Source organism: Panicum virgatum, chromosome 8N (assembly GCF_016808335.1).
Source record: "Panicum virgatum strain AP13 chromosome 8N, P.virgatum_v5, whole genome shotgun sequence".
NCBI classification, from domain to species: domain Eukaryota; kingdom Viridiplantae; phylum Streptophyta; class Magnoliopsida; order Poales; family Poaceae; genus Panicum; species Panicum virgatum.
The window spans coordinates 1,103,995-1,129,950 of record NC_053152.1 but is presented as its reverse complement, the minus strand read 5'-3'; the positions used below and the strand labels follow the sequence as shown (position 1 = coordinate 1,129,950).

At 43.2% G+C, this 25,956-nt stretch overlaps 4 protein-coding genes and 1 non-coding gene across 5 annotated transcripts; 1 reads left to right on the top strand and 4 right to left on the bottom strand.

The window, feature by feature from the left end:
* Positions 1–67: 67 nt before the first annotated feature.
* Positions 68–6,665, bottom strand: LOC120685901 (alpha-L-arabinofuranosidase 1-like). The gene is made up of 18 exons (XM_039968023.1): positions 6,324–6,665; positions 5,565–5,778; positions 5,378–5,432; positions 4,990–5,186; positions 4,571–4,692; positions 4,344–4,491; positions 3,742–3,811; positions 3,475–3,620; positions 3,346–3,391; positions 3,214–3,266; positions 2,302–2,446; positions 1,947–2,065; positions 1,756–1,827; positions 1,297–1,400; positions 1,044–1,100; positions 757–949; positions 531–674; positions 68–401 (listed from the first exon to the last, which is right to left on the bottom strand). The coding sequence occupies exons 2-18, from the start codon at positions 5,772–5,774 to the stop codon at positions 279–281; spliced, it is 2,004 nt and encodes a 667-aa protein (XP_039823957.1). The 5' UTR covers positions 5,775–5,778; positions 6,324–6,665; the 3' UTR covers positions 68–278.
* A 497-nt stretch (positions 6,666–7,162) lies between these two features.
* LOC120686185 (histone-lysine N-methyltransferase, H3 lysine-9 specific SUVH3-like) lies at positions 7,163–14,379 on the top strand. Its single transcript, XM_039968357.1, has 4 exons — positions 7,163–7,361; positions 9,843–10,682; positions 11,369–13,433; positions 14,078–14,379. The coding sequence occupies exon 3, from the start codon at positions 11,390–11,392 to the stop codon at positions 13,382–13,384; it is 1,995 nt and encodes a 664-aa protein (XP_039824291.1). The 5' UTR covers positions 7,163–7,361; positions 9,843–10,682; positions 11,369–11,389; the 3' UTR covers positions 13,385–13,433; positions 14,078–14,379.
* A 162-nt stretch (positions 14,380–14,541) lies between these two features.
* TRNAG-CCC lies at positions 14,542–14,615 on the bottom strand. Its single transcript has one exon. It is a non-coding gene; the product is annotated as a tRNA-Gly (tRNA).
* Positions 14,616–17,982: 3,367 nt separating this feature from the next.
* Positions 17,983–20,526, bottom strand: LOC120684314. The gene is made up of 4 exons (XM_039966188.1): positions 18,677–20,526; positions 18,485–18,595; positions 18,225–18,396; positions 17,983–18,133 (listed from the first exon to the last, which is right to left on the bottom strand). Exons 1-4 carry the CDS (start codon positions 18,871–18,873, stop codon positions 18,014–18,016), a joined length of 600 nt encoding a protein of 199 aa, XP_039822122.1. The 5' UTR covers positions 18,874–20,526; the 3' UTR covers positions 17,983–18,013.
* A 1,328-nt stretch (positions 20,527–21,854) lies between these two features.
* On the bottom strand, positions 21,855–22,361 carry LOC120686529 (lysine-rich arabinogalactan protein 19-like). Its single transcript, XM_039968750.1, has one exon. It carries the CDS (start codon positions 22,359–22,361, stop codon positions 21,855–21,857), a length of 507 nt encoding a protein of 168 aa, XP_039824684.1.
* Between the last annotated feature and the right edge of the window lie 3,595 nt (positions 22,362–25,956).

Genomic DNA, 25,956 nt, shown 5'->3' with positions numbered 1-25,956 from the left:
TGATAAAATGATGAGTAAAATGAAGCAAGTATGGCGTGATCTGACATGCAAGCGAAGAAAACATGGAGAAAGCAAATCAGTCATCAGTCAACACCAAACCAACCTGATGTGATTTTTTTTATTTAGTACTGTATATCTGCATCGTGTTACACTATACAGAGCTTCATCAAGATGCTAACAGGAGCAACTCCCTGGTTGCTGCTATTTGCGTATCACACCACCTGTTGTGTATTCCTCGTGTATCTGTCACCAGACTAGTACGGGAGATACCAACCACTTCACATCTCCGCAACAAGCTTGGACTGAGCCAGCGCGAGATCGAATGCACTGAAGGAGCGAGGAGCCAGCGGGACCTGCATCTGCTCTGTGGCATTGCTCAGCTCGCTCTTCACCGGCACAACCTGCACAATAGTTTACAATCAGGCTTTGGATTCAGATGGGCCCGAGGACAGCCGAAAACAGAGCGCAAACATGCATCGAGACATATGGTCATTCAGACTAAAGAAAGCGAAAGCAATGGCAAAAGTTACCTTGTTTGGGTTACTGAACGAATTTTCATCCATAACATTCCCGGATGTGAGAACAGTGGTGGTTGATCCCAGAGCATTAACACTGGCCTGAAGTCCAGTTATGGAGATTGTAAGGCTAACAGCATCAGATCCAAAGTTGACAACCTGCACAAGAGCTTGACATCACATGTTTGTGTTTGTAATCCGTCAGGTACAGGCTAAGATGGTTGTGATAAATTTTTCCTACCTTTACTCTTAGGAAACTATTCTCTGAATCTTGCCAAGTAATTGCAGATGCTGCCAGCGAACTAGAGTAGCTGGAACTGATTTTGATTGGATGAATCATAGCACCACTGGACTCACGGAAAAGGGTTTGCATCCAGTAACTAGGAGTTCCATAATGTTGCCACGAGTTAAAGACGATAGCATCTGGGTTCCACCTGATTGTTTTATTCAAACAGAATAATTGCAATGTTAGATGATTATATCAACATGGACACAAGAAACAAGTAACAGATAACCATGAACACTAACGTTTGATCATTGTTGTTCACGAACAATGGAGCGTAACTTGCCATCTGAACAATGTCACTGCAAAGAACCATAAAAGGTCATCTAACAGTAAAATATTATCTTGGTAGTGTAAGTGGAAGTGGAACTAGAGCAGGCGGAAGTCCGACATGTCTACTCAATAAGCAAAGACGACTCCCATTATTTATCCATGAAAACTCAGGTCTGATCATCAAGAAATTCAAAACAAAAAAAAAGTAAATGAAGGACAACTCACCTATTCTTCTCCAGCCCAGTAAGGAAAGCAGCTTCTGACAACGAAGCAAGAAGACTTCCTCTACCTGCGTCACTTCTCCAAACAGCGTACTCACTCACAAAAGCCTGCATTGGAATCATATTCAGAAACATTTTTACTGTCTAAACTCTAAGCAGGATATGGTGATCTAAATCATCAATGACGTTCTTGAGAGTCTCCAGAACATGGAAATAAAATCATACATCATAGGATTCATCATGCAAGCTCCACATATATATTCCTTTTCTTAGAATCATAACACCTTGAAAATTTGTACCCTCCTCCCTCTCTCAAGGGTTTTGCATAGCAACAAAGGACCTATTTTATACTACCCTAAGAATATCCCAAGATAAGCATTATGGAAATTCCGAATCAATGTAAATGATTGGTCATGAAAGAGGGCTGTATCGTGTGAATCTTTCTTGTGAAATTAAGATTTACCTTGGGTCCACTACGAGATGTTCTGTCAAATGTGCTCCTCATGTTAAACAAAGTCTTGGAGTCAGTGTAGACCTAGAAGAAGAAGAAGCAATATTGAGAAGGCAAGTTGATCTTGACCATGAAAAATTGAACAGAACCACAAAATCAAGACAGAAGCATGAGACAACTAGACTTTGCAGCAAGAACTTTACATGGAAGTCATATAGATCAGCAGGATGATCCAGTGGTTTAGATGAACCATCACAGTTTGAGATCATTTGAATGTCAGGATAGGCCTGTCTTATAGCATTGTAGAACTTGAGGTAGTTACCTGTCCAACAGAAATTGAGAATATTATGCCATGCGACAAAAATTGGGTTTTCATCTGTATACAAACAAATTGTAGCAGAGGTATTTCCCTTGTCGACTACTGTTGGGAGTTATAATCAATTTACTTGAGTTTCTTTCCTAGTAAACACACATCAGGTAGAAACTGCCCATATGCACAAGTCATTGACCTATATACTATAAAAAAGGATGCAATAAAAATGTAGCTGACAAATTTACCACGGTAGAATTTTTTCCCACAGTCTTCATTTCCAATTGCAACATATTTCACTGGGAAGGGTTCAGGGTGACCCATTGAAGCCCTAACAGAGCCCCATGTTGAATTTGCACTCCCCCTTGCAAACTCTAGACTGTCCAATACATCCTGTAGAAAGACAAAGATTTCCATGACAATGAAGTTACGACTATGAATATATAACTAAATCTATAGAAGACATAAGGTATCTTATTGATGTTATGAACCTTGGTTCATTTGGGGATAGGGAGGATAACCAGTGCCAGGAAGATAGCCAGGCAAAGTTGGCGTGGAGGGAGACTAGAGTATTTGGGGGATTTGGATTGTTTGTTCTTTCTTCATTGTTTCTTCATTACTTGACACTTAAGAAACTCTAACTTGACCCTTAAGAAACCAATCTCTAAATTTATGGAAATAACAAACCAATCTAATCTAACCTTTCCTAATGGACCCTATTACTGTTCACGGCGTGAACAGTACTTTCTACACATAACAGTTTTCTGTTATTCATCTTACGGGAAGAAGTTTATTCATGGAAATTCTTGGTAAACGTGAATGTACAACTCAAGGCAAGCATCATCTGTGCATGTGAACTACCTGAATAAAATGTAAAGGATCAAACCAACCATCATGCATTTTTCAGCACTCATGAAGAAGAGAATACCTTTAGCATACTGATTATTTGCAATTGTTCTCGTTATCATCTGAGCAATAAAGCTTTTAATCTGGAGATATGTTTCTTTTGCTCACGAAACTGAAATGCTATTATTATAACATCCAATGTTCTGATATATAAAAGTAATTTTCATCCCACTTCTGAAAAAAATACAATGCAACAAAAATGGAAGGCTCTTATATAGCTAGATCAAGAAATGTTTATGGAGCTCAAAACAAACCTTTACAAAAGGAGCAATAGCAACAGTATCAACTTCATCATTGTGGCTGACTCCTGAGTTATAAGAGGGAATTTTACATCAGTTAAGAAGGCCAACAACGAGCTAAGATCTAACAGACCTGAAAACAATTACCATTGTTGAACACCCAGATTGGCGCAGCACCCAGGTCCTCCGCAAGCTTCGATATAGATTTTGATGTTGAATTGTTAGGGAGCAACGATAGGAAAGGAAAGGTTAATATGAAGCAATGAAAACTGGTACCTGAAGAAATTCATAATATCCAAGGCCATCATCAGTCCAGTAATGCCAAACATCCCCGAAGTGTCCAGGTCTCTCTTCCCATGGACCAATAGATTCTCTCCACCTGAAGGCATTCCTTAACCAATCACCTTCCACAAAGCAGCCTCCTACAATTGTTGCATGCAATCTAGTCAATTGTCCCAAAATATGTTTAATATATAGGAACATATCATAGATGTCTTACTATCAAGAACTTGATTTTCAATTCAAAAAAGAAAGGGAGCATACCAGGAAATCTCAAGAATCGTGGCTTCAAATCCAAAAGCATGGATATAAGTTCCGTGCGAAAACCATGTCCCTGTGTGTGCATGATAAGTATTGAGTACACTAAATAGATGAACCAAGATATAAATTAAAAAAAAAACAGGGTATCCATCAGATATCCAAGCGGTGAACTGGGTAGGTATTTGATGATTACATTCATCAAACAAATCAAAGCGGTGAACTGGGTGCTACACTATTCCTCTGGAGGTAAAGGGTTAAAAGTACTAGGCAGTAGCAAGATTTGTAAAACAACAGAATGCAGATCATAATAAAAATATAGCAGCCAAGTGGGTGGCACAAAGCATACCTGCACATGGTTCAGGTGCCCAGGATTTAATGGCAATGGGACAAAATTATTGGATTATGGAAAGGGGGATTCTCAACCTACTGACCTAGTATTTTTTAAGGGGTATAATTTTGTTGCCAGCCATAATTAATTGATCAGTGCTTCATGCTCAAAGGTTTTCTACTAACCTCTATATATTTTCAATAATATTTTACAGAGGTATTTTTGGCATTATTTGTGTCTTTCACTACCAAGATCGAGAACAATAAATGTGATATACCTTGTATGTGTCTTCAGGCATGAGTGATACTTGATCAAACCAGACAACTCCTTTCTTGTTCGTCGTTATTTGAAGCCTTGAGGTTCTATTGGTTCCTTTAGCAACCAACTTCTGCTCCAGTTTTGTCCAATTTGACGTGCCAGAAACTCTACGACAGTGCAATCCTTTCAGATATTATGAATAAACAAATATTTTCTCGTCTCAAAAATGTGAGAAAAAGTACTAACGTGACCGTAGCTGAAGCCAGATTTTGCGACCCATCGGCACTCGTTAATGAAACAGTCAAGTCTGTTGTTTCTGGTGACTTAACATACATAACTAGGTTGTATGTCTTTCCATCTTCTATGTTCTGGATGTTAAAAAAAGGTAGCATTATTGAAAAGCAAAAAAAGGAAACCAAGGTAGTAAAACAGAATACATATAAAGTTCGCATAACATCAGGGCACGAAAAATTAACACTCCTTGATGTTCTGAAGGAAATGCATGGAACTCAATGATGTCATTATGTATGACACAATCACCAAACCCTCGTACATTAGACTACAACATATCATACAAATTACTGATATTAACTAAGTAGTTATAACAAATTATCTATTTCACATGCAAATATGTGAGAAAACATGCAATCAACACAAAGTCGTACCATGCCCCAGAATCCTGGGTTGTAAATGCCAACACCCCCAGCTGGACAGTCATCACAGAGGACCTCCATCCTTAGAGAAACAATGTTTCGACTGAAACATGATGTACGATCAGTCGCCACAAATATGGAAGAGTCATCTCCAATGATGGACCATGGGTCGATGTTTGATGGAGTATGAGGGCCTCCAGCTTCAAAACCTGTAGCATAAATCCAGAAAATGTTTATACATTGGCAGAAGCTTCTGAAGAGGAAGCTTATGCTCGAATATTTGTTTATTGTTTTGAGAATCTTTTCAAGCTTACGTGCAAAATAAGCACATTCAGTCCGCTTCTCAGACTGTTCACACCTAAAAAAAATACGCAGCAAAAGTCAAGAATAACTAGAGTACCTCTGTTACTAACGAGTTCAGCCCATATTCCACCAGCTCCTGCATGGTTGATCTCCTACAGTACAACTAAGCTGGTTATTGCATGAACATGATGCTACATGAAGTATATCTGGATTATTCTGATTATGTGGGGTAAAACATGAGAAGACCAATAAAACTTGCGTGTGCCAAGAAATTACTGTCTCACCTCAAAAAAGATCCCAAATAGTGTATCAGGAATCTTCCGAGCAAGCTGCGGTGAGGCATCAACCTTGAGGGTTGCTGTCTGGGTGGCTTCGAATTCTGACGCTAAGCATTTGCAGCCTAAGCAGAACAGAAAGAAGAGGCAGAGAACAGTAGGAGGGGATGCTTCGTTGGTACCCATACGCTTCCACTTGTAATCTCTAATCGAACCCATGTGTCTATTGAACAAATAAGAGAAGAAGACAATATTATCAGAGGTCAGTAGAGTAGATGGAAACTGATAGGCACAAGCTACCAAAAATTGACACCTTGAGATTAGAAAAATTCAGAGCAATAGAAGTATCATAAGGCGGGCATATATTACACATGTAACAGCTAGATAGATGTCCAAAACATTATCCTTGAGCTAAATGATTCGTATCCACCTTGTACAATTCAGTGCAGCTAGCTGCAATTTAAAATGGTCAGCATTGTTTCGTCAGGCACGAGCTGTGCAGGCACTTATATACAATAGGAAAAGAAGAGCGGTTGGGTCAATTTAAAATGTTATACTATAATCATTTAATCATCCGACAAGAGCACCAAAGATTAACCAAATTGTCCTCCTCTCTTGTTCATTCCGCCGAACATCTTGTGTGCACAATAAATGCAAGAGAAGAGACCCAAACTAGAACACATGGAAGAAGCTGAAACTAAGCATATATCCAGAACTGAACAAGTCGGATCAACAAAACATAGGGAGCTAAGCTAGCTGCACGCTCACCATGCGGGCACCATCCAAGACCTCCCGACGGAAGAGGCGATCGAGTGCAGGACAGGAAGGAAGCCCTGGAGGTGTGCGCTTAAGTAGAGGAACTGGGATGAATCAGTGGCTTTGAAGGGAAGTGCCGCCGCCGGCGACCACATCGTCGTCCCCCCATCCATCAGCCGCACCCGCACGCGGATCAGGCTCAATCATTGGCCACTGATCAGGAAGGAGATGGTTGAAGAGTGAAGGAGAAGCACCCGGCATCAATTGCAGTGGTGAGGTCATCTAACTAACTTGGCGAAGCAAGCACTCAACAGTGAGGACCCTAGGATATGATTGTCTTGCTCTGTCGTCTTGGGATCCAGTCGTATCCGGTGCAAGAAAAGACACCAGCCAACTAGTCAGTCTCAGGAGGAGGAAGATGCATGTCATGTTGTCATCTGATCTTCTTCTCTTTATTGAAGGAGCCAAAAACTAAAACACATCAATCGCGTCAGTCGCAGGAAAACACTAGCTAGGTGACACGTGACAGCAAGTAGAGTAGGCATATATGGATTGTGGACACGACATGATGAACTAGCAATGCAAGCTAAGAATGTAATAATGTAGTGCGCATGCATGCATGGCATGGATTCGGGAGCACGCATGCCTTATTAATTAGGACTCGTGTACTGCTCGTCTGCTCCCATCTATCCTATCCGTCGCTTCGCTTGCTCTTGCACGTTTTTTTTTTTTGAGAGGATAGGGAGTCACATACGTAGTAAGTGGCCTAGCGATCCGACCCGATCCAGGCCCAACTCAAAAGATGAACTGAACAAGACCAGGCCTAGCGATGGAACCCAATTAGGTGAGTGGGCCGTCACCTAATTGTGCTCCTGCCGGCAACCTCTCTTTCTTTCTTGCCGAGAAGAAAAATCGTGGGCAGGAGCACAGGAGGCGAGGAGCTCGAGGGCACCCCGGCCACCACCACCGACTTCGACCTCGACAGAGGAAGGCCAGCCAGCCATGGATGCTTCGGTCCTCAACAACCCGCGGCTCAAGGCGCTCATAGAGGTAGGTATTCCACTCCAACCTAGACCTGAAAAAACCTTCAATTTCTTCGTACCCATGCCCATCGGCGCCGCACTCCATCCCCAGATGGTTTTGTTGCCGGGTTCTTTGCTCTAGGCGACGTTATTGCTCAATATACCCTCGGCAGGCACCTAGATGATACAAAGTGCTGTGAATCTGGGCTTAAACGTACTTTTTCGTGCTGTGCCCCATAGCGGTATATGTATGATGTATCCACCCCTTTTCCATTCTTTAGTCTTATTACTATTCGTCGCCGTCGATGTGCTATAATTCCTATATTATAGAGCTGTAAAGGGCTCTATTGTCAGCTGAGAGCGAGAGCGCCCCTGAATTTGGGGTTCACAGGTGTGCCGGGAGTTGGAATCGAGATGTAACTGGTGCTAAAACACGAGCAAGGTTCAGGAACGTAATGGTGGACATGTATATATATCCAGTATTCCTGCACTCCACGGAGTCGGAATATAAGTTATGTATATCTTGATAGTGGGGTCCCCTTGGTCCAAAAGCTTGGTTCGGTTGTTAAAACGGTCATCGGATCCATTGTTCAACGGCAGATAGCCGAGCTTCTGGTTCTGGGTTTGGTTGATTTCCGTTTTGGGTGTACAAACTATACATAGCCCTGACCCTAGACTGACTCATCTCCCTTCTCTTTGGATTCTGCCGGAACCTAAATGGCACGATGACTCTTTTGGATTCTGCCAGGAAAACGATATATTTCGTAAACTAGTTGTTCAAAGCTAAAACAATCCTGAACCCCTAGGAGCATCTTTGATGTAAGCAAAAAAGCCACTTTGTTACTTCCTGTGAATTTAACAGAAGTGCATATGCCTATTCTGGATCTAAATAGTATTGTGATATCTGTTATGGTGGGGTAGTATTTGATCTAGATAAACATATGTGTAGAAGTTGCTTGGTTTTGAATAGCGTGAAACTCAGAATGTATATACTCTTATATAATCCGATACAAAGGAGGGAAAAAATGGAAGAAGTTGCTTGATTGGTTATATTACATGACATGTGCAAGTCTGCTTAGTGACCTTGCTTTTTTCTCGGGTGCAATTTGTGAGCACCGATTTATATATAAGAAACTTGATAAATGCAATGTGTTGTGGTTGCAAGGTTCTTTCTTTTGCGTAATATGCGTGAAAAAGTTATTAGCTTACAAAAGTTATTTGGGCTTAAACCTAGTAGTTTGTGCTGCATGAATCATTAATTCCTTTGTTGAACAAGCGTTTACGGCCTTTTCCACTGTGGCTTTATTTTTCAGTGTGCTTGAATTCCTAGATAATGGTAAATATGATATCTTATAAGCTGAGACCTTGAGTGCTCCTTAAGTTCAAAGGTGTCCTGGGTGATAGGATTGGGATATAACCAGTGATAAAACCCTAGGAGGATTCAGTAACAAATGCCTAGTATAAGTGATGTATCATGGTTCACTTTTTAAAAGGGTCTCAGATCCATTCTACAACAGGGGGTAGTACCAGATTTTGACCAATTCTCTGTGCCCAATCTATACATAGCCCTGACTGTATCTGAACTATCTTCCTGCTGATTCTAGCTAAGCCTGAATTGATTCACAGAGTTTTCCCTGAGAAATAGGAAATGTTTCTGTATAACCTAAACTAAGGGGACTTCCTAACTATTTTTTTGTAACCTGTACTTGACAACTATGTTAGTTCAGAAAGGGAGTAAAAAGTGACCTCGTGGATCCATACAATAATAAGTGACGTCGTGGACCCACAAAAAGAATTTTTCCTCATGGCAACACAGAAATAATTTAGTTTATAAGCCAGTTGCTTGAATTTGAACACTCATAAACTCCCAAGTCCATGTGTGAATATATACAAGGAGATGGCATGTTGCAATCCTGTGAATTTAACTGAACCTAATGTCTGTCCAGGATCTAAATATTGTTACTGCACACTATTTTCAAACAGAGTGTGTGAGCTGCGTAGTTGTGATTTCCATCAAAATTGGCATGTTTACACTTATTACAGATGTTTTGTTATAATTTGCACGGTCCTTTATCTCATATGATGTGAATGAGAAATTAGCAAAATACAAATAGCATATAGGTTTGCATTTTGTAGTTAAGTAGTTGAACCTGAGAGAAAAATGATGGTTGGCTATATCAAATTTCAAATTTGACGAGAATAATTACAAGAGGAGATGCTGCTTTACTTCTATTATGCTTCAGGGACAATTAACATTGCTTTTTTTTATTAAATGGGTGGAAGATGATTACTTGCAATCCTTACTCAAGGAACTGATTTCTGTCTCAGTTTGATTTCTTATCTGCATATTGGAGACTTAAATAGTATCACTCGTATCCTGCGAATCATTAGCATTTACAATTGGTGCCTCCAGTATCTCTTTGGGGGAAAAAACTGTGCAACTGAACTGACTTAGTGATGGTTGCTCTGACAGAAATAGAATTACTGAAGAAATTTTCGTGTGTTGCAGGAGGAGAGAACGAAGGCCTTGACAAACGAGCTCGTGGCAAAGCTGACTCATGTTTGCTGGGACAAATGCGTTACTGGGAGCATCGGAAGCAGCTTCAGCAGGAGTGAGGCCTCGTGCTTGTCCAACTGCGCGAAACGCTTCGCAGAAGTGAAGATGATGACCATGCAACGCATCACCGAGCGGTAGCTCAAGTCACATCGGCGTTTCTCTACAACTAAAATTCTTGTATCCTCTGGAGTATCCAAATGAAGTACAAGTGTTCTGCTGTAGCACGAGTTCTGTTATCCTTTTTCTGGCATACTATTGTTGGTGAAGTTGATAGAAAGGCATGCCCAATGTAGTACAATGTTCTGTTAGTACTTCTCTATGTTTTAAGCTGGAGTGAAGCAGAGCCTACAAAATGCGTTCTAAGGTAATGCGAGGTTGGATTGAAATGATCAAGAGCTGTTGTGCAACAACGCCTCCAAATTTACCATTCTATCCTGGCTACGTCAGCTATACCGCTGATTCATCTTATCAACTATTCAAATTTTACACTTTTTTAGTTGTTTCCAGCAAATTCCAGAGGCACGTATCTCAAGGATTAACCAAGTCTAACGGTGGAGATTGGATTCACTGTTTTGTTTGGTGAGAGCCTGTCAGCCAGAGATTAATGAGCGGTGACAAGACTGCCTGGTGTCCCGTGTTCGTATACGTGTATAATCCTGAGAGAAGCGAGCTGAACGAGGAGCAACTTTCCACCACTGTGCCAGCGCCCTGCGCCCGGCTCCTTTTTTCTTCCTACCTTGTGAGCTCGGAAGGAAGACTCCGTGCATTGTTAGCTCCGACGACATCCCCAAGGTTACAGCTCTCATCTCATCTTCCCCTAGCTAATCTGCTACTCTGAAAGTTTTAGTCTCAACACCCAACTCTTGATCTTGCTAATGTTCTTTTGGTGCGTGTAAGTGGTTGCCTAGAAGAACCTATGATTTAGATTTGACTGTGAAAGAAATGGCCCTCTTTTTTCTGGTTGCTTGGGCGATCTCCTCAATGTTGCAGAAATATATCATATTTCCCCCATCGTTTCTTTATTCATACCTGCATTTTATTTTATTAATGCCTAAAGGTGGAAGAAGTAGCTTGCTGAAGCATTTGTGCTTTGTGTGAATCCATCCACTTGAATCTGTAAGCATACTAGATACATACATATCTATTGTGACTTCTCTGTGCTCAGCAAAACATGTAGTGATCAATGGATATGCATTTTCTTCTAGATTTGTTTATTGTTGGACTTCAGAAGATATTATGCTCCTGTTATTTTCTTTTAGAAATTGTCATTTGTCGTTGTTTGCTCGTCATTTGTGTTATCTCTTATATTTTATTTTGTGTCTGTCATTTCTGTTTCTTGTTTCTTATACATCCATCTCACTTGTTTAGTACACAATTTTGCATACATTTTACACGATAATCACAATTGGTTGGTTATTTTTATCACTCTACCATCACAAATACAGATATCTCAGTGACCTTTATTGACCAATTTTCAGTGGAACTACCAGGAGTTCACCATGAAGAACTCGCAAGATGAATCAGAAAATGACGATCAAGAGCAACCATTGGACATGAAGCCTTTGCGGTCATTAGCTCCAATGTTCCCGACTCCTCTGGGATATGATGTGACAACCCAGTCAACTGATCCCATACTAGTTTTTGTTACGCCATTCAGGCCGCCCGCCGCACCAGAACAATCAGCAGCGTCATTTGGTCAACCATTACCAAAGTCACCAATTCCTATGAAGGCTACTCCAATCTCAGCAGCATTTCCCATTCCGCGACATGAATATGAATCATCGGATGAAGACTACAAGCCCTTTTCTGATCATAAAAAACCATCACAGAATACAACCAAGAGGACTCAACAGGCTGGGTACTCCGGTGCAGCTAGCATCAAGCGCAGGTCAACTAAGAGAAGCCTCAACATAGAACTCGCCTCCTGTCCATCCTCGTCAAGCAACCCAAATGAATCAGTTGAAGAAATTATGATGATGTTTGATTCACTTCGGCGCCGTATACTGCAACTAGATGACAAGGAGGACGCAGGCAGGAGGGCTGACTTGAAAGCTGGTACTCTCATGATGCAGAATGGCCTGAGGATCAATAACCTGAAGACCATAGGACCTGTACCTGGTGTTGAAATTGGAGACATTTTCTTCTTCAGGATTGAAATGTGCATTGTAGGTTTACATGCACCTGCAATGGCTGGCATTGATTACATTTCCGCTAAGCATGTTGGAAACAATGATACTCTGGCTGTCAGCATCATCTCATCTGGTGGTTATGAGAATGATGACAATGACATGAACATTTTGGTGTACACAGGCCAGGGAGGCAATAGTCGGCACAAGGAGAAGCATGATCAGAAGCTTGAAAGAGGTAACCTCGCTCTCATGAACAGCATGAAAAAGAAAAACCTGATCAGGGTTGTGCGCAGTGAACAAGACCCTTTCTTAAACTCGGGAAAAATTTACATCTATGATGGACTTTATCGGGTCGAAGATTCCTGGATGGACAAAGCAAAGAATGGCTTTAGTGTGTTCAAGTACAAGCTGAGAAGAGAGCCAGGACAGCCTGATGGAATTTCAGTTTGGAAGATGACTGAGAAGTGGAAAGCAAATCCTGCGACAAGAGACAAGGCTATACTACTGGATTTATCATCAAAAGTGGAGAACACACCTGTTTGCCTTGTCAATGATGTTGATGATGAGAAAGGGCCAAGCTACTTCAACTATGTAACTGGAGTGGAATATTTGAAGCCACTTAGCAAGACAAAACCATTACAGAGCTGCAAGTGTCCTAGTGTGTGCTTGCCTGGTGATCCTAATTGTTCATGTTCACAACTGAACGGTGGTGATCTTCCTTACACCTCCTCTGGATTGCTTGTGAAGCATATTCCAATGCTTTATGAGTGCTCTTCCAGATGCCAGTGTTCTCAAAATTGTCGAAACAGGGTCACACAGAAGGGTGTTTATCTGAACTTTGAGGTCTTTTGGACTGGGGATTGTGGATGGGGTGTCCGGTCTTGGGATCCCATTCGTGCTGGCACATTCATCTGTGAGTATGCTGGTAAAATCATTGATGAAACAAATATGAAGATGGATGCAGAGGAAGATGAATATACCTTTTGCACATCATGGCCCACTGATAAGGCTTTAAGATGGAACCAAGGAGCAGAATTACTGGAAGATGCAAGTGTTAATGTCACAACTGAGAGACTAAAGAAATTACCTATTGTCATAAGTGCAAAAAGTTCAGGCAATGTGGCTCGCTTTCTGAACCATAGCTGTTCTCCAAATCTCCTTTGGCAGCCTGTACAGTACGACCATGGTGACAACAGTTACCCACATATCATGTTTTTTGCAATGAAACATATTCCTCCCATGACTGAATTGACCTATGATTACGGAACAAGAGGAGCTCCTCCTGGTATTAAGGGAAAGTTTCCAAATGCACCAAAACTCAAGCCATGCCTCTGTGGCTCTACCAATTGCCGAGGTTCTTTCTGATAGAACTGAAATACGTGCTGGGAATGCACGAACTAATGTACCAAAGCAGGTAAAGAAATTTTATCATTTCTGATCGCTATGCTACAAATTATTCTTACAACTTAAAATGTAAATTAGTATTGATCAATTCTGCTGAACTCTACTATTCTGTGCATTTTTTTATGATGATTATTTCCTTTTTAGCGAATGTATCAATCATAAATATCAATATAATCCTTCTAAACTCAATAAATCTTTCTCCAATGCTCAGTGGTTACTGGTTAGTAGATCACAGTCTTGTTTACATATTGAATAAATCTTATATGAGTAGTTGTTATTCTTGATGGCACTTTTAGATTGTTTAATAATTCAGTTCTGTTCTTGGCCAACATTTGGACAATGCATGTACATTTGAACCCCAACATCTTTTATTTCTATCCCCAAGAAAAAGCACAAGAAAGGACAAGTTTTTTTTTTTTGAGACGGAAAGAACAAGTTTTTATCAGGACTGCATTCCGCACATAAAAGATAAGGTAGTTGACCACCATATGTTTTGCTAAAATCTGGGAAAAAAAACCACCACCAACTAGAGTTAACAATGCATTTCGTTGCTCATGCATTTTTCAATGTGTGAAATGTGGTAAAATTGAACAGTAAATTTTGGCAAGCTCCATTGGGCCATGGTTGCCTAATGCTTCTATCTTGTCTTTTCAGGTTGCAGTGTTCCTTTGGGCTTATGCAAGCAGGGACTTGTTTTGTTAGGGATTTTGGTTTCTGCTGCTACTGGCAACGGAGCAGACAGGTAGTAGGTTGAAATGCGCGTTGGTAGTCAGTGAGGCGCATAGCTTTTGTGGCAGTGTGTATTTTGTGTAATGCATGACTGGAATATTCTAGTTTAGGAAGAATGTGTTACCCGACTGTGGAATGCCAGTATGTGGTGGCGTGTACATCTTGCGCTACCAGCTGTTTTAAGTAATGTAATATAACAAAAGGGTCACTAGATGGCTGATGGCTCATGGCTCACAAGCATGATAATGTTGTGATAAAACGTGAGCAAAGCTGCATAGTTGCCAGAGTAATGTCGTTATGCTTCTGCTATATCTTCCAGCATGGATAGACAGGGGAGAAAATCCAGAAAAAAAAAACACTGGGGAATGAAGGAACAAAAAAAACCATCATGTCTGAGCCCAGGTTCGAACTGGGGACCTTTAGTTTGGGAGACTAACGGGATAACCAACTACACCACTCCCGCACTCCGACTTTATGGTCCCAAGAATATATATGTATCTGATCGAAATCATCACCTACATCAGAACAAGCTGCAATAGCAGATTAGCTACTCTCTCCTCATTACAACTAGGTGAACTGGATGGGTCTTTTTAACCGAATCAAATTCTTAGGTAACGAGCAATTCATTGGCAAAAAAAACAAATTACAGTAGCATGAACTCTACCTCAAAAACAATATACGGAACTGCGAATCTACAAACAGGTCAAAAGCTATTGAATATTTACCAGAAATCTGAAATTCGGAAGTGATGGAACCAGGTTTGGTCCCTCATGATGATCTCTCTTCCGGACACATGAGAGATCATCATGATCCTGATGGGAGTGGAAGTGATTAGCGCACCGGCAATTGCAAGCCTCTCACTTGAGATAAACGATGTAACACTTGAGAAGTGTTCCACGTAATAGATTACTAATTTCGTTACAGAATAGTAACATTTTTTGAGATATAAAGGAACCTATGTATTTTGTTCTAATAGATTAGGCTATAGTAACATCGTAGATAGGAACACTAATGTGATGTGTTCACTACCGGATTCAGCGTCTTTGCCGAGTGTCAGGCACACTCGGCAAAGGCAGTTATACACTTGGCGAAGGCTTTGCCGAGTGTAACACTCGGCAAAGACCACTCGGCAAAGATCCTGATGGCAAAGGAGGCTTTGCCGAGTGCCGTTTTTCGGGCACTCGGCAAAGAGGTTGCCGAGAACCGCGGGACTCGGCAAAGTTGCCACGTGGGACAACCGTTGACGGCGACTTTGCCGACTGCCTAACGGCAGCCACTCGGCAAAGTTCAAAACTTTGCCGAGTGTCGGGACTATGGCACTCGGCAAACTTGCATTTTCCGGTAGTGGTTACTAAGAGACCTAGTAATACATTTATTGACCTATCATAACACAAGTTGGTGTTACTAAAACCTTGTTCTATAGTAATGCAGTTATATTTGGACCGGCAGGTTAGGAACAAGGAAACTAGTTAATAATTATTAGGCTATTGAGCTTGATCATGATGGGCTACAGAAAAAATTTGAAGCCCCCAAAAAAATAGGAACCTTGTATGGCCGCACGAGCCGCACGCCCTTCCGCCCGGGCCTGATTATTTGTGTTGGTTGGTGAAGCTCGTCGCGTTGGCAGTGTTGCCTCCTTGAGTTGAGACTTGGTTATGCCACCAAGGAACGTACGAAGGAGAGAATTTTCTGGCGATGGCCATGGTTGGTTGGGTTACTAAACTAATTGTGAGCAGAGGGGCACAAACCACAAAGAATCTAGCTACATGTTACCGTCCGCCCGCTTGTATGTATGTCGTTCTTGGGTTTGCCCGCCAGTATGTAGTATATATCAGGCCGGCGCATGATCGATGCCATGTCGTTCGTTCTGCTACCAGGCAGCATATATGTTTGAAGCTAAGCCATGCGTGCCCAGTTGGTGGTGGCCGCCGCTCCTCTTGCTGGTGGTGTGTAATAAATATGGCCCCATTTAGGCCATTTTGAGTGATTTTGGTGATCGAGTGACAACGCAATCAATGTGACTAATGATTTAGCAAGATCATATTTGTAGGATTTCTTAGGTCTCTTGGATGACGTCTAAGTCATATCCGAACGTCCAATGTACCATCGAGACGAGATGTCCAATGCAACGTCAAAACGAGACGTCCAATGCACCGTCGAGACGAGGTGTCCAATTCACTGTAGAGATATCAAGTCGCAGTGAAAAAGAAGAGAGAATATATTTGGAGTGTCCAAATGACCGCTGCGACGAGTTGCACAAGTGGAACAAGAAACAGGAAATTTTCAGTGGGGTCGGATAATCCGAATCACACAGGTCGGATAAACACACCGAAGCAGCCGGATTATCCGACGCTTCAAAATACCTGGTCGGATTTTGAGTTAGAGTATTCTGCGGAGAGCATGTTTTCCAGAGACTGAAAATGCCCTTTCGGATCGGATTATCCGAAGCTATAATATTGCACGTCGGATTAATGCTCGGATGATGTACCAGAGAGCATGTTTTCAAGGTAGTATACTCTCTGTTGGACCGGATGATCCGACGTGAATGTTTCTGAGCGTCGGACAAATACACAGGAGCAATGATCAGTGGCCGTTGGCTTTGGAATTCAAACTTCAATTAAGGCCGGATTATTCGACGCGTAAACTCAGAACACGTCGGACAAAAGCATCGGATAAATGGCGCCAGCAAAAAGCTACTGTGGAGATAGCAGTGGGGTCGGATGATCCGCCGCCCTGGTCAAGATAGGGTCGGATTATCCGACACCTACGCAGAAAAAGGCAGCAACGGCTCTTAACGGCTAGATCAAGTTGGTGGCCTATATAAGCGCCTCACCCGAGTTATTTGAAGCTTGCTGGAGTTCAGAGAGACCCTAGACACATTGAAGAACACCTCCAAGCCAACCAAAGAGCAAAGTGATCAAATCCTTTAGGTTTAGCACATCCTTGTAAGTGAGAGTGCTAGGATAGCTCATGTTTGAGTGTGATAGTAAGGTTGTGTGCCTTGTGTGCTATGCTTGAGAGCAGCTCAAGATTGGACTCGGTGAGCCGGCCATCCTTTGAGTCTTGGTGACTCGCCGGCACGTCTTCGACCCTCCGGCTTGGTGTGGAGCGGCGACGACAAGCTTTGTGCGGGGAACGTGGAGACCCCCTTTCTTGGTGGAGAAGCTCCTTAGTAGAACCCGGGGCCAAGGTGACCGTGATTGTGTTCACGGAAGAGACATGGTGGCTGAGAAGCAATACTCTTTGTGAGTGCTTCAACAACGTGAATGTAGGTGTGCCTTTGTGGCTAACCGAGCCACGGGATAAATCCTCGTGTCACAAGAGTTTGCTTTCTCTCATTCCCATTTAAGCTTCTTCATTTATTTATTGCAATCCTTGTGTGCCTTTACTTTCATAGAGTAGTATCTTGATAGAATTGGCTCTAGGTTGCATAACTCTTTTGGGATGAGGGTTTTACACTAGATAAACCTTAGTGCACATCTAGATAGCTTGTTTTAGTTTAAATATTGTGCAAATTAGTTGGAGCTTGAGGTTAAGATTTTTAGTTTGTCTAATTCACCCCCTCCCCTTCTTAGTCTACGAGCACCCGATTCCTTTCATGGTGGTGGTGGCTGACGCCGATGACGCAGGCCAGCTGCGGATGGGGCTTCATCCCAACTGCAGCACCAGCTGCGGCGGCGTGACCATGACCTACCCCTTCGGCATCGAGCCCGGCTGCTACCTTGGGGAGTCATTCAAATGAGAGAGTTCATACATCATAATAAAAAATATAGAGTCCACGCATCAAGTTTAAGAACATCTAGTCCATACACCAAATATATTACAATGCTTGACAAGAACGATGCGATCTATGCATTACACCTAGATTATGTTGTACTCAGGTCCTGGTTTCACCACATAGTCCACAAGCCATCCGGCTAGTTCTTCTTGAAGTGCTACTAGCTCGTCCATGAGCAATTCACCTGAATCCAACTCAGTGTTCTGAAAAAAAAATGACGCAACAACAAGATATTAGACAAGTTAGATAATTCAAGACACAAAAACGTATATCAATTAACCATTTCATACAAACCATTTCGGCGCTTCTGCAATCGCCGGTGTAGCAGTGCATGTAATGCATTACATAGAACCCACAGTGATTGTTGCCCGGAGGCTGCTTGAGGATGTATTTAGCCTCTTCTACAGTGAAGTCTCCCCAAAAAGGTCTATGGATTTTGTTTTTCTTACGGTACTTAGCGAAGGCCCTATATATGAGCGAAATTATGAAAGAGAAATTGCATGAATAAGATACATGGCATTCAAATATCGTATAAATTCACTTGCTTTACTTACTTGTTGAGGACATCAATGACAGGCTGGATTAGTGATAATGGCCTCTTTCGTGAGTCAGAAACCTCGATTCGACTATCGCTAAGGCTGATATCGAGTAGGACATGATGATAACTGTATATATGACACAACAAAGCAAATTAATAATAACCGTGGTGAGAATAACTTTGATATGGAATTAAAAAACAAACTTACAAGCAATTGTATGAAAGAAGTATGGATCTTTTATCCTGCATGGAGAGGAAAGCTTTGTACAAGTAGTCAACAGTACTTGGTAAGTGGACTGAGTTCTCATGTACGGTGCTAGGGTCCAAGAAGCCTATATTGTTAATCCCACTTCGTCTACATTTGTGTGACTCCATTCTAGAAAAGAATGATGAAAAGTTAAACATGCTAATGAGTGATAAATGACGACAGATGATCAGTAGTGAGGATACTTACACAGTCCACAAGGTCATAATTGAGACATCGAGAGCAACCTGTTGGTAGAAATGATACAAGTGCTCGAATTCAACCCACACTCTGCCTTCCCCCTTATGAAGATCTTCATGAAGATAACTTGCCCCAAACAGCTTACCTTTTTGCATCTTGTACCAAGAATGTAACTGTCGCATTCTTGTGGGTAGCTTCGGGATTTGTTCTGGGGCCACCAGATCTTTCCCCATTTCAAATTGCCAGGTAATCGGTGGTAGTGGCAATGGTTGTTTCCACCAATCTTCTCCATACTCAATTTGAAGAAGTTCTAACTCTGTCATGTTGTTTTGTTCACAAAATGCGGCCCGTTCAGCTACATTTAACTTGTGTGCAGCTCGGGTTCCTTCACGCCACCTCTCTATATTCATAGTTCGCTCATAGTCTGAAAGCGGAGGTTGATTATTTCCAGTTTGCGGCACTTTCATTAAGTTTAATAAATGGTCCATTGCACCTTTGGGGACTATGAAGTCCTCCTCTCCTTTCTTTCCTTTTTCTTTGAGGAGCGTTGTTATGCTTCCACTCACCTGTTTCTTGCCCGTCCCTTCACATGGTCCCTCTGGCTTTTCTGCTAGTTCTGAATATTGCTTCTGAGATGATATTTTCTGTGTTCTCGATGATGTTCGCCTTTTTTCGGAGGGCTAGGAGGAGTTAGCTCTCTTTGAGGTGACGGCGGGCTTGATTCTCTTTTGGACTTTGGTGAAGGAGGTAGGTCCCTCTCCGGTGACTCTCGAGGATAATCATCGGATGACTCAGATTCTGATTCAAATATTATGTAGCATTTACGCCACGCCACAAATCCTCCGATGTTATCCCCTAGCAACCTACTGTCATCACCGGGGATATCCAACTCCACATTTTTGTATTTCCTCTTAACAAGAGAATCAACGGTAACCTTTGCATAACCTTCAGGTAAAGGGCGATTATGCAGCATAACCCCTTCGCCGGTTGGCCAAGCCTGACCTACAGCCACCTTCATATCAAAGAACTTCTGATGGATGTATAGCTTGCAGGTTGTTGGTTGTGTGATCTTATCCACAGGGAAGGTGACTCCAACATCCTCCTCAAGCAATGCAGTGCTCCCACAGCTACTCCGAACCAACCCTCGTGGACTTGTAAGATCTGGCGCAGCATCTCTCATTGCTTCTCCTGGTGCCAAGGGAGCACCACGGGAAAGTGATTCCACAAGCTCAGCCCAAACCTTCTCATTCGTTGCATTTATTTCTTCACGGACAGCTTGTAAAAGACTTTGCCACTCGGCCTGTTGTTGAGCATTCCTCCTCCCACGGCTCCTGTATGTGCCCAAATGTTCGGGGAAGGCAAACCTCCATGGAACATTGCCGGTCCCACGTGTGCGGCCTGGGTGCTCTTTGGATCCAAGTGCTCGAGTCAGCACATCGTTCTCCCTGTCTGGCACGAAAGCGCCTGTGGAAGCAGCCTCGTGTGCTTCCTGAATCTTGCGTCCTAGATCCTCAGCATCACGATCACGAAAACCAAGGGAACCATCAGGATTGTAGTACGCACCCCTCGCTAGAAGATACCTCACGGCCCGAGGATCCCACCCTTCTGTCTGCAACGTAACACCACTATGGACCAGCTTCTCTGCCTGCTCCTCCCACTCGGGTATTTTTCTAATATACCCACAAGAGCCGGTCTTATGGGGCTTATCATTTTTCCTACAATTCTGTGAATTTGTGGCGCTGCTGGCTTGTGCCTCCTCTAACCTCTTGTACAAGACAAACTGTTCCCAAAAAGGTCGTTGGTTTGGAAAATCCTTCCAATCTGGCTCAGTTTCATTCTTCACATGCTTGTTCAAGGTAAATTTGAAGTATCTCAAAGAGTTGCCCATGAGAAACAGTGCTCGACGCCTTGCTAATGGTTCTGAATCCTCGGGGAAGATGAACTTTTCTTTCAACTTGCCCCAACATATTTCCTTGATTGAGTCTGGTACCACCCAAGTCTTATCCTTCGCATTCCAATGCCTGTACGTGATGGGCACATTTTGCTTCACCACCACCCCAATAGCTGACTTGTATGGCCCCATCACCTTGACAGGAGCGACGGGCTCACATAATTCATCGAGCTCGGTAATAAGAGACCGACCCTTAGGCATCTTGTTCCGACCTCGTTTGGCCCTACCGGCAGCTGATATCGTGCTCTCTTCTTCAGTCTGAGCTGGCGCCTGCACATATGTTGAACAGTTATTTCCTACAATTGACCAATTAGAAGAGCACACATATATGCGACACTGAATTACCTCATCATTTTGGTTGAGGTTTAAGTACTCAGAAGGGCTTCCATCCCCTCCACCCTCACTATTACTACGGGCCCCTCCATCATCATTCTCCGCATTATTCTCAGCTTCAGCTTGTTTCCCACGACGAGACTTGAATCGTGAAAATCGCCCCATTATACCTGCATATGAGTAAAGAAGCATATGGTTTGCTCAAATTATATTCTTGTAACCTAGCGAACATAGATTAATGGTGGGCTTCTCTCTGTGCAGCAAGACAGGTAATTGACATTCAGGGGTTCAATCAGTCATTAAGAAAGAAAAGGCAGGTACTGAACCACACAAGTTCAGATTCCAAGCAAATGACTTATCAGTATGTCATTCCGGGTTATTTTCTGCATTTCTTCTTAGTGAACCAGAACAAAAGTACTCGCCTGTACCATATCAAGGTATGCAAGGGTAAACAAATTAAGGGTACTGAATCACACAAGTTCAAATTCCAAGCAAATCATTCTAATTCATTGTTGGGTGAAACCATAAGGAAAAACACCGATAGGATGCAGTGTAAAAGCCCCATATCGAACTACTGCAATGCCAGATCATTTCCGGCAAGATTTCAGCACTAATTACCAAACCTAATTAAGTGGCTGCACGTAGGAGAAACAAAATTCAATAGAATAGCTTTTTAGCTTTTGTAAGACAGGTACCTGGTAGGCAATGTTCAGGGTGCCCTCCGTGACGGGGCTTCGGGGACCCCTGCATGGATGGCCCGGTGGAGATGGCGAACGCTGCAGGGACGAGGCAAGTGCTGCAGGGCTTCGAGGACGGCGGCCGCTCGTCCCGCTTGTGGGGGATCCGCGCCGGGAGTGCAGCCGCGTGGCGACGCCGTCGAGAGCGGCCGCGGCGGAGCTGTCGGCCCCTGCAGGGGCAGGGCCGAAGGACAAGGGCGAGAGCGGCCGCGGCGTGGATGGCCTCGGGGACGGCGGCGCCGGGATTGGGGCGCGCGGCGCCGGGGCTCGGGGACGGGGCGCCGGTGCTCGGGGACGGCGCCGCGTCTGGAGCCCGGAGCGGGGGACGGCGCAGGGGCGGGGGACGGGCCTCGGGGACGGCGGCGCCGGGGATTGGGGATTGGGCGCGCGGCGCCGCGTCTGGAGTCAGGACTGAGATTTGGGGCATGGGCTAGGGAAAAAAAGGGAAAACAGGGGCTCCACCGTCGGGCCCAGCCCTCACCCGGCGGTGTTGATGCTCTACACCGCCGGGCCTATCCCCAACCCGGCGGTGTTGAGTGTCTATACCGCCGGGTCTATCCCCAACCCGGTGGTGTAGAGGCCGTCACTGCAATCAACTTCGCATGTCTACTTCATCAAGACAAATATGGCAATACTCCATTCAAGACAAATATGTCTACTTCGCATGTATATAATAGTTCTAATAAGACATATAATTAATAAGTTTTACAACATACGAAGTGGAGGCATATAATTAATAAAAATACTTTAATTCTTTCTAAATATTACATGGTTAAATTAGTACATAAATAGTGAAAAGATAGCTTCAATTGACGATGAGGGCCTCATTATGATCAAGTCGCACGTAAGCTGGTTCTTCTCCCTCTTCAAACATAGGTAGGTCGATATCGGGTCCAAGTGGAGGCATGTCCTGAAATCCCTTCTCTTCATCCTCGGTCATATTTTCGACACCGATGATCTTCCTTTTCCCTTGCAGCGCCACATGTTTGCCCTCATTCGCTAGGTCATTTGCATAGAAGACTTGGACTACATCTTTAGCCCATATGAATGGTTCATCCCTATACCCTATGTTGGTGAGGTCAACGACCGCCATGCCATACTTGTCCGTGAACACACCCTTAGGAAGCTTGATCCACTGGCACCGAAAAAGAGGGATTTTTAGTGGTCTGTACTCTAGCTCCCATATCTCTTCTATGAACCCATAATATGTCTCCAATTGACGATTGTCGTTGTAAGCATCGATACGGACACCACTATTTTGGTTGGTGCTTTTCTCATCTTGTTTTCTAGTGTAAAATGTGTATGCATTTATCTCATATCCTTGGAACTTTAGGACCGTACTAGATGGACCGATGGCCAAAAGATCTAATTGAGCATTGCCGGTATCGACATCTGCTAATTTAAGTCATAACCAGCTTCCAAACTCCTCTTTATGTTGTTTTGTGAGCCATGCTTCTGACCTACCGCGATATTTACCTTGTAGTTCTCTCTTGTGCATTTCAATATAAGGTGAGACTACATATGCCTGCTGCAGAACGGTGAAATGTGCCTGATTAAAATTAGCCAGGTCATCGATACGAACTGATTGCTCACCAATCATACCTCTGCCCCCCAGCCTTCCCTCATGACGAGATACTGGAACTCCAATTCTATTAAGATCCAGGTAGTATGTGCAGAACTCAACTGCCTCCTCTGTAGACCATCCATTAACCATGCACCCTTCTGGACGATATCTATTCTGAACATATTTTCTTAGAACACTCATCAACCTCTCGAAAGGAAACATCTGATGCAAGAAGATTGGACAAAGAGCTTTTATCTGGGCAATAAGGTGAGTGATAAGATGCACCGATATATCAAAGAAAGTTGGTGGAAAATGCATCTCGAGCCGATTAATTGTGTGAATCAGGTCTGGTTGCAGCTTGTCAAGTGTGTTTGGGTCTATGACCTTGTGTGAGATTGCGTTGAAGAATGAGCACAACTTTATGATCGGATCTCTGACCTTCACGGGAAGCACGCCCCACAGAGCAACTGGGAGCAATTGTGTCATAATGACATGGCAGTCATGGGCCTTCATGCAGCTCATGTTGAACTTTAACTCCTTCATGTTGGCAAGCCTTCTGATGTTTGATGAGTAGCCCGTTGGCACTTTGAGTTCGTGGAAGAAGCTACAAATTTTCCTTTTCTCAATTTTATCCAAGGTCCAAGATGCAACCGGAAGCTTCGTCTTCCCATCATGTTGAGTAATTGGATGCAGCTCACTTCTGACATTCATATCTTGCAGGTCCTGTCGAGTTTCAAGTGAGTCTTTTTCTTTACCTTTCATGGCCATTAATGTTCCGAGCGTGCTCTCGGTAACATTTTTAGTTAGATGCATGCCATCAAGTGCGTGACGAACAATCAAGTCCTGCCAATAAGGGAGTCTCCAGAACAAGGAATTTTTTTCCACAACGAATCAGCTGGAGCGGGTACACTTCCTTTGCCCTTTCCTAGTACAACTCTTAGTTTACTAACCTTCTTGTATATGTCCTTCCCATCTAGAAACTTGGGAGGTAAACGTTCATCCCTTGTACCATCAAAGGATTTCTTGTTCCGGCGATATGGGTGAGCCTTTGGAAGGAACCTACGATGACCCATGTAAACCATTTTGTTGCTATTCTTCAACCATCTTGCGTCGGTATCATCCAAACACACATCCCTTGTAACCCTTCGTTACTTGGCCTGCTAAGCTACCAAGGCTGGGAAGGTCTGTGATTGTTACAAACAACATTGCCTTCAAAGTGAAGTGTTCTCGCTTGTACTCATCCCACACCCTAACACCATCGTTCCACAACTTCATTAGATCATCCACCAGTGGTTCCAAATACACATCGATATCATTTCCAGGTTGTTTTGGCCCTTGGATTAGTAATGGCATCATGATGTAGGTCCACTTCATACACAACCAAGGAGGAAGGTTATATATGCAAAGGGTTACAGGCCACGTACTGTGTTTGCTGCTCACCATGTTAAAAGGACACATCCCATCCGTACTCAAATTGAATCTTATGTTTCTTATTTCCTTTGCAAACCGATTCTTGTATTTGTAGTTGATAGCTCTCCACTGTGAACCATCTGCAGGGTGTCTGAGATTCCCATCAATGAGTCGATCTTCGGCATGCCACCTCATCAGCTTGGCAGTCTTCGCGTTTGCAAACAACCGTTTCAAACGAGGAATGATAGGAAAATACCAGACGACCTTGGCAGGTGGTCGTTTGTTGCGGTCACCTTTCATTGACAATGCCGATTCAGGACATTTGTACCGTGAAGCTGAGCACAATAGACATACATCCAAGTCTTCATATTTGCCGTGATACAAGATGCAATCCTTAGGGCATGCATGGATCTTTTGTACGTCCAGTCCCATTGGGCAAATCATTTGCTTCGCCTGGTATGTGTTTTCAGGCAACCCGTTAGGGCTTGGCAGCAACTTCTGCAATAAGCTTAACAAATCATCAAATCCCTTGTCTGACAAACCATTACTAGACTTCATCTCCAATAGCATCAGGTTTGCTTCAAGTTTAGACACGCTGCAACTTGGGTAAAGTGGTGTTCTTGCATCTATCCTCATCTGCTCCAACTTCTTCAGATTCTTTTCGTCAAGAAAATCCGGTTCCCCATCACGTATCATCTGGTCTAGTGCATCCACAACATCATCAGCAACTAATGTTTCCTGCATGGTTTCATTTACGTTTTCATGTCCGGTTTCCTCTACTATTTCTGGGTTAGTTGTTTCCTCCACTGTTTCATGCCTGTCCTCATGGACGGAGTGCATTGAGACTTGGGTAGGTTCGTTCTCACCATCCTCACCGTGTTTGTTCCAAACTTGATAGTTGGGCATAAAACCCCTAAACGGTAAATGGAAGCGGATCTGCTCAACATTGACAAATTGCTTCTGATTTTTGCAATCAATGCATGGACAATACACGTAGCCATCATCTCTAAGGTTTTTGTATGCCTTGGCGGTCCGCACAAACGAGTCA

What these genes read in the sequence shown, in the direction of transcription:
- LOC120685901 (XM_039968023.1), bottom strand. Translation starts at nt 5,774, where the DNA reads ATGGGTTCGATTAGAGATTACAAGTGGAAGCGTATGGGTACCAACGAA. An exon ending in CTATTGCTCCTTTTGTAAAG is followed by an intron (nt 2,447 to 3,213) that starts GTTTGTTTTGAG and finishes GTCTTTCTACAG; the next exon opens with GATGTATTGGACAGTCTAGA. An exon ending in ACTGGGCTGGAGAAGAATAG is followed by an intron (nt 1,101 to 1,296) that starts GTGAGTTGTCCT and finishes GGTTCTTTGCAG; the next exon opens with TGACATTGTTCAGATGGCAA.
- LOC120686185 (XM_039968357.1), top strand. Translation starts at nt 11,390, where the DNA reads ATGAAGAACTCGCAAGATGAATCAGAAAATGACGATCAAGAGCAACCA.
- LOC120684314 (XM_039966188.1), bottom strand. Translation starts at nt 18,873, where the DNA reads ATGTTTAACTTTTCATCATTCTTTTCTAGAATGGAGTCACACAAATGT. An exon ending in CTTCTTTCATACAATTGCTT is followed by an intron (nt 18,596 to 18,676) that starts GTAAGTTTGTTT and finishes TCATATATACAG; the next exon opens with TTATCATCATGTCCTACTCG. An exon ending in ATTGCAGAAGCGCCGAAATG is followed by an intron (nt 18,134 to 18,224) that starts GTTTGTATGAAA and finishes TTTTTTTTTCAG; the next exon opens with AACACTGAGTTGGATTCAGG.
- LOC120686529 (XM_039968750.1), bottom strand. Translation starts at nt 22,361, where the DNA reads ATGCCCCAAATCTCAGTCCTGACTCCAGACGCGGCGCCGCGCGCCCAA.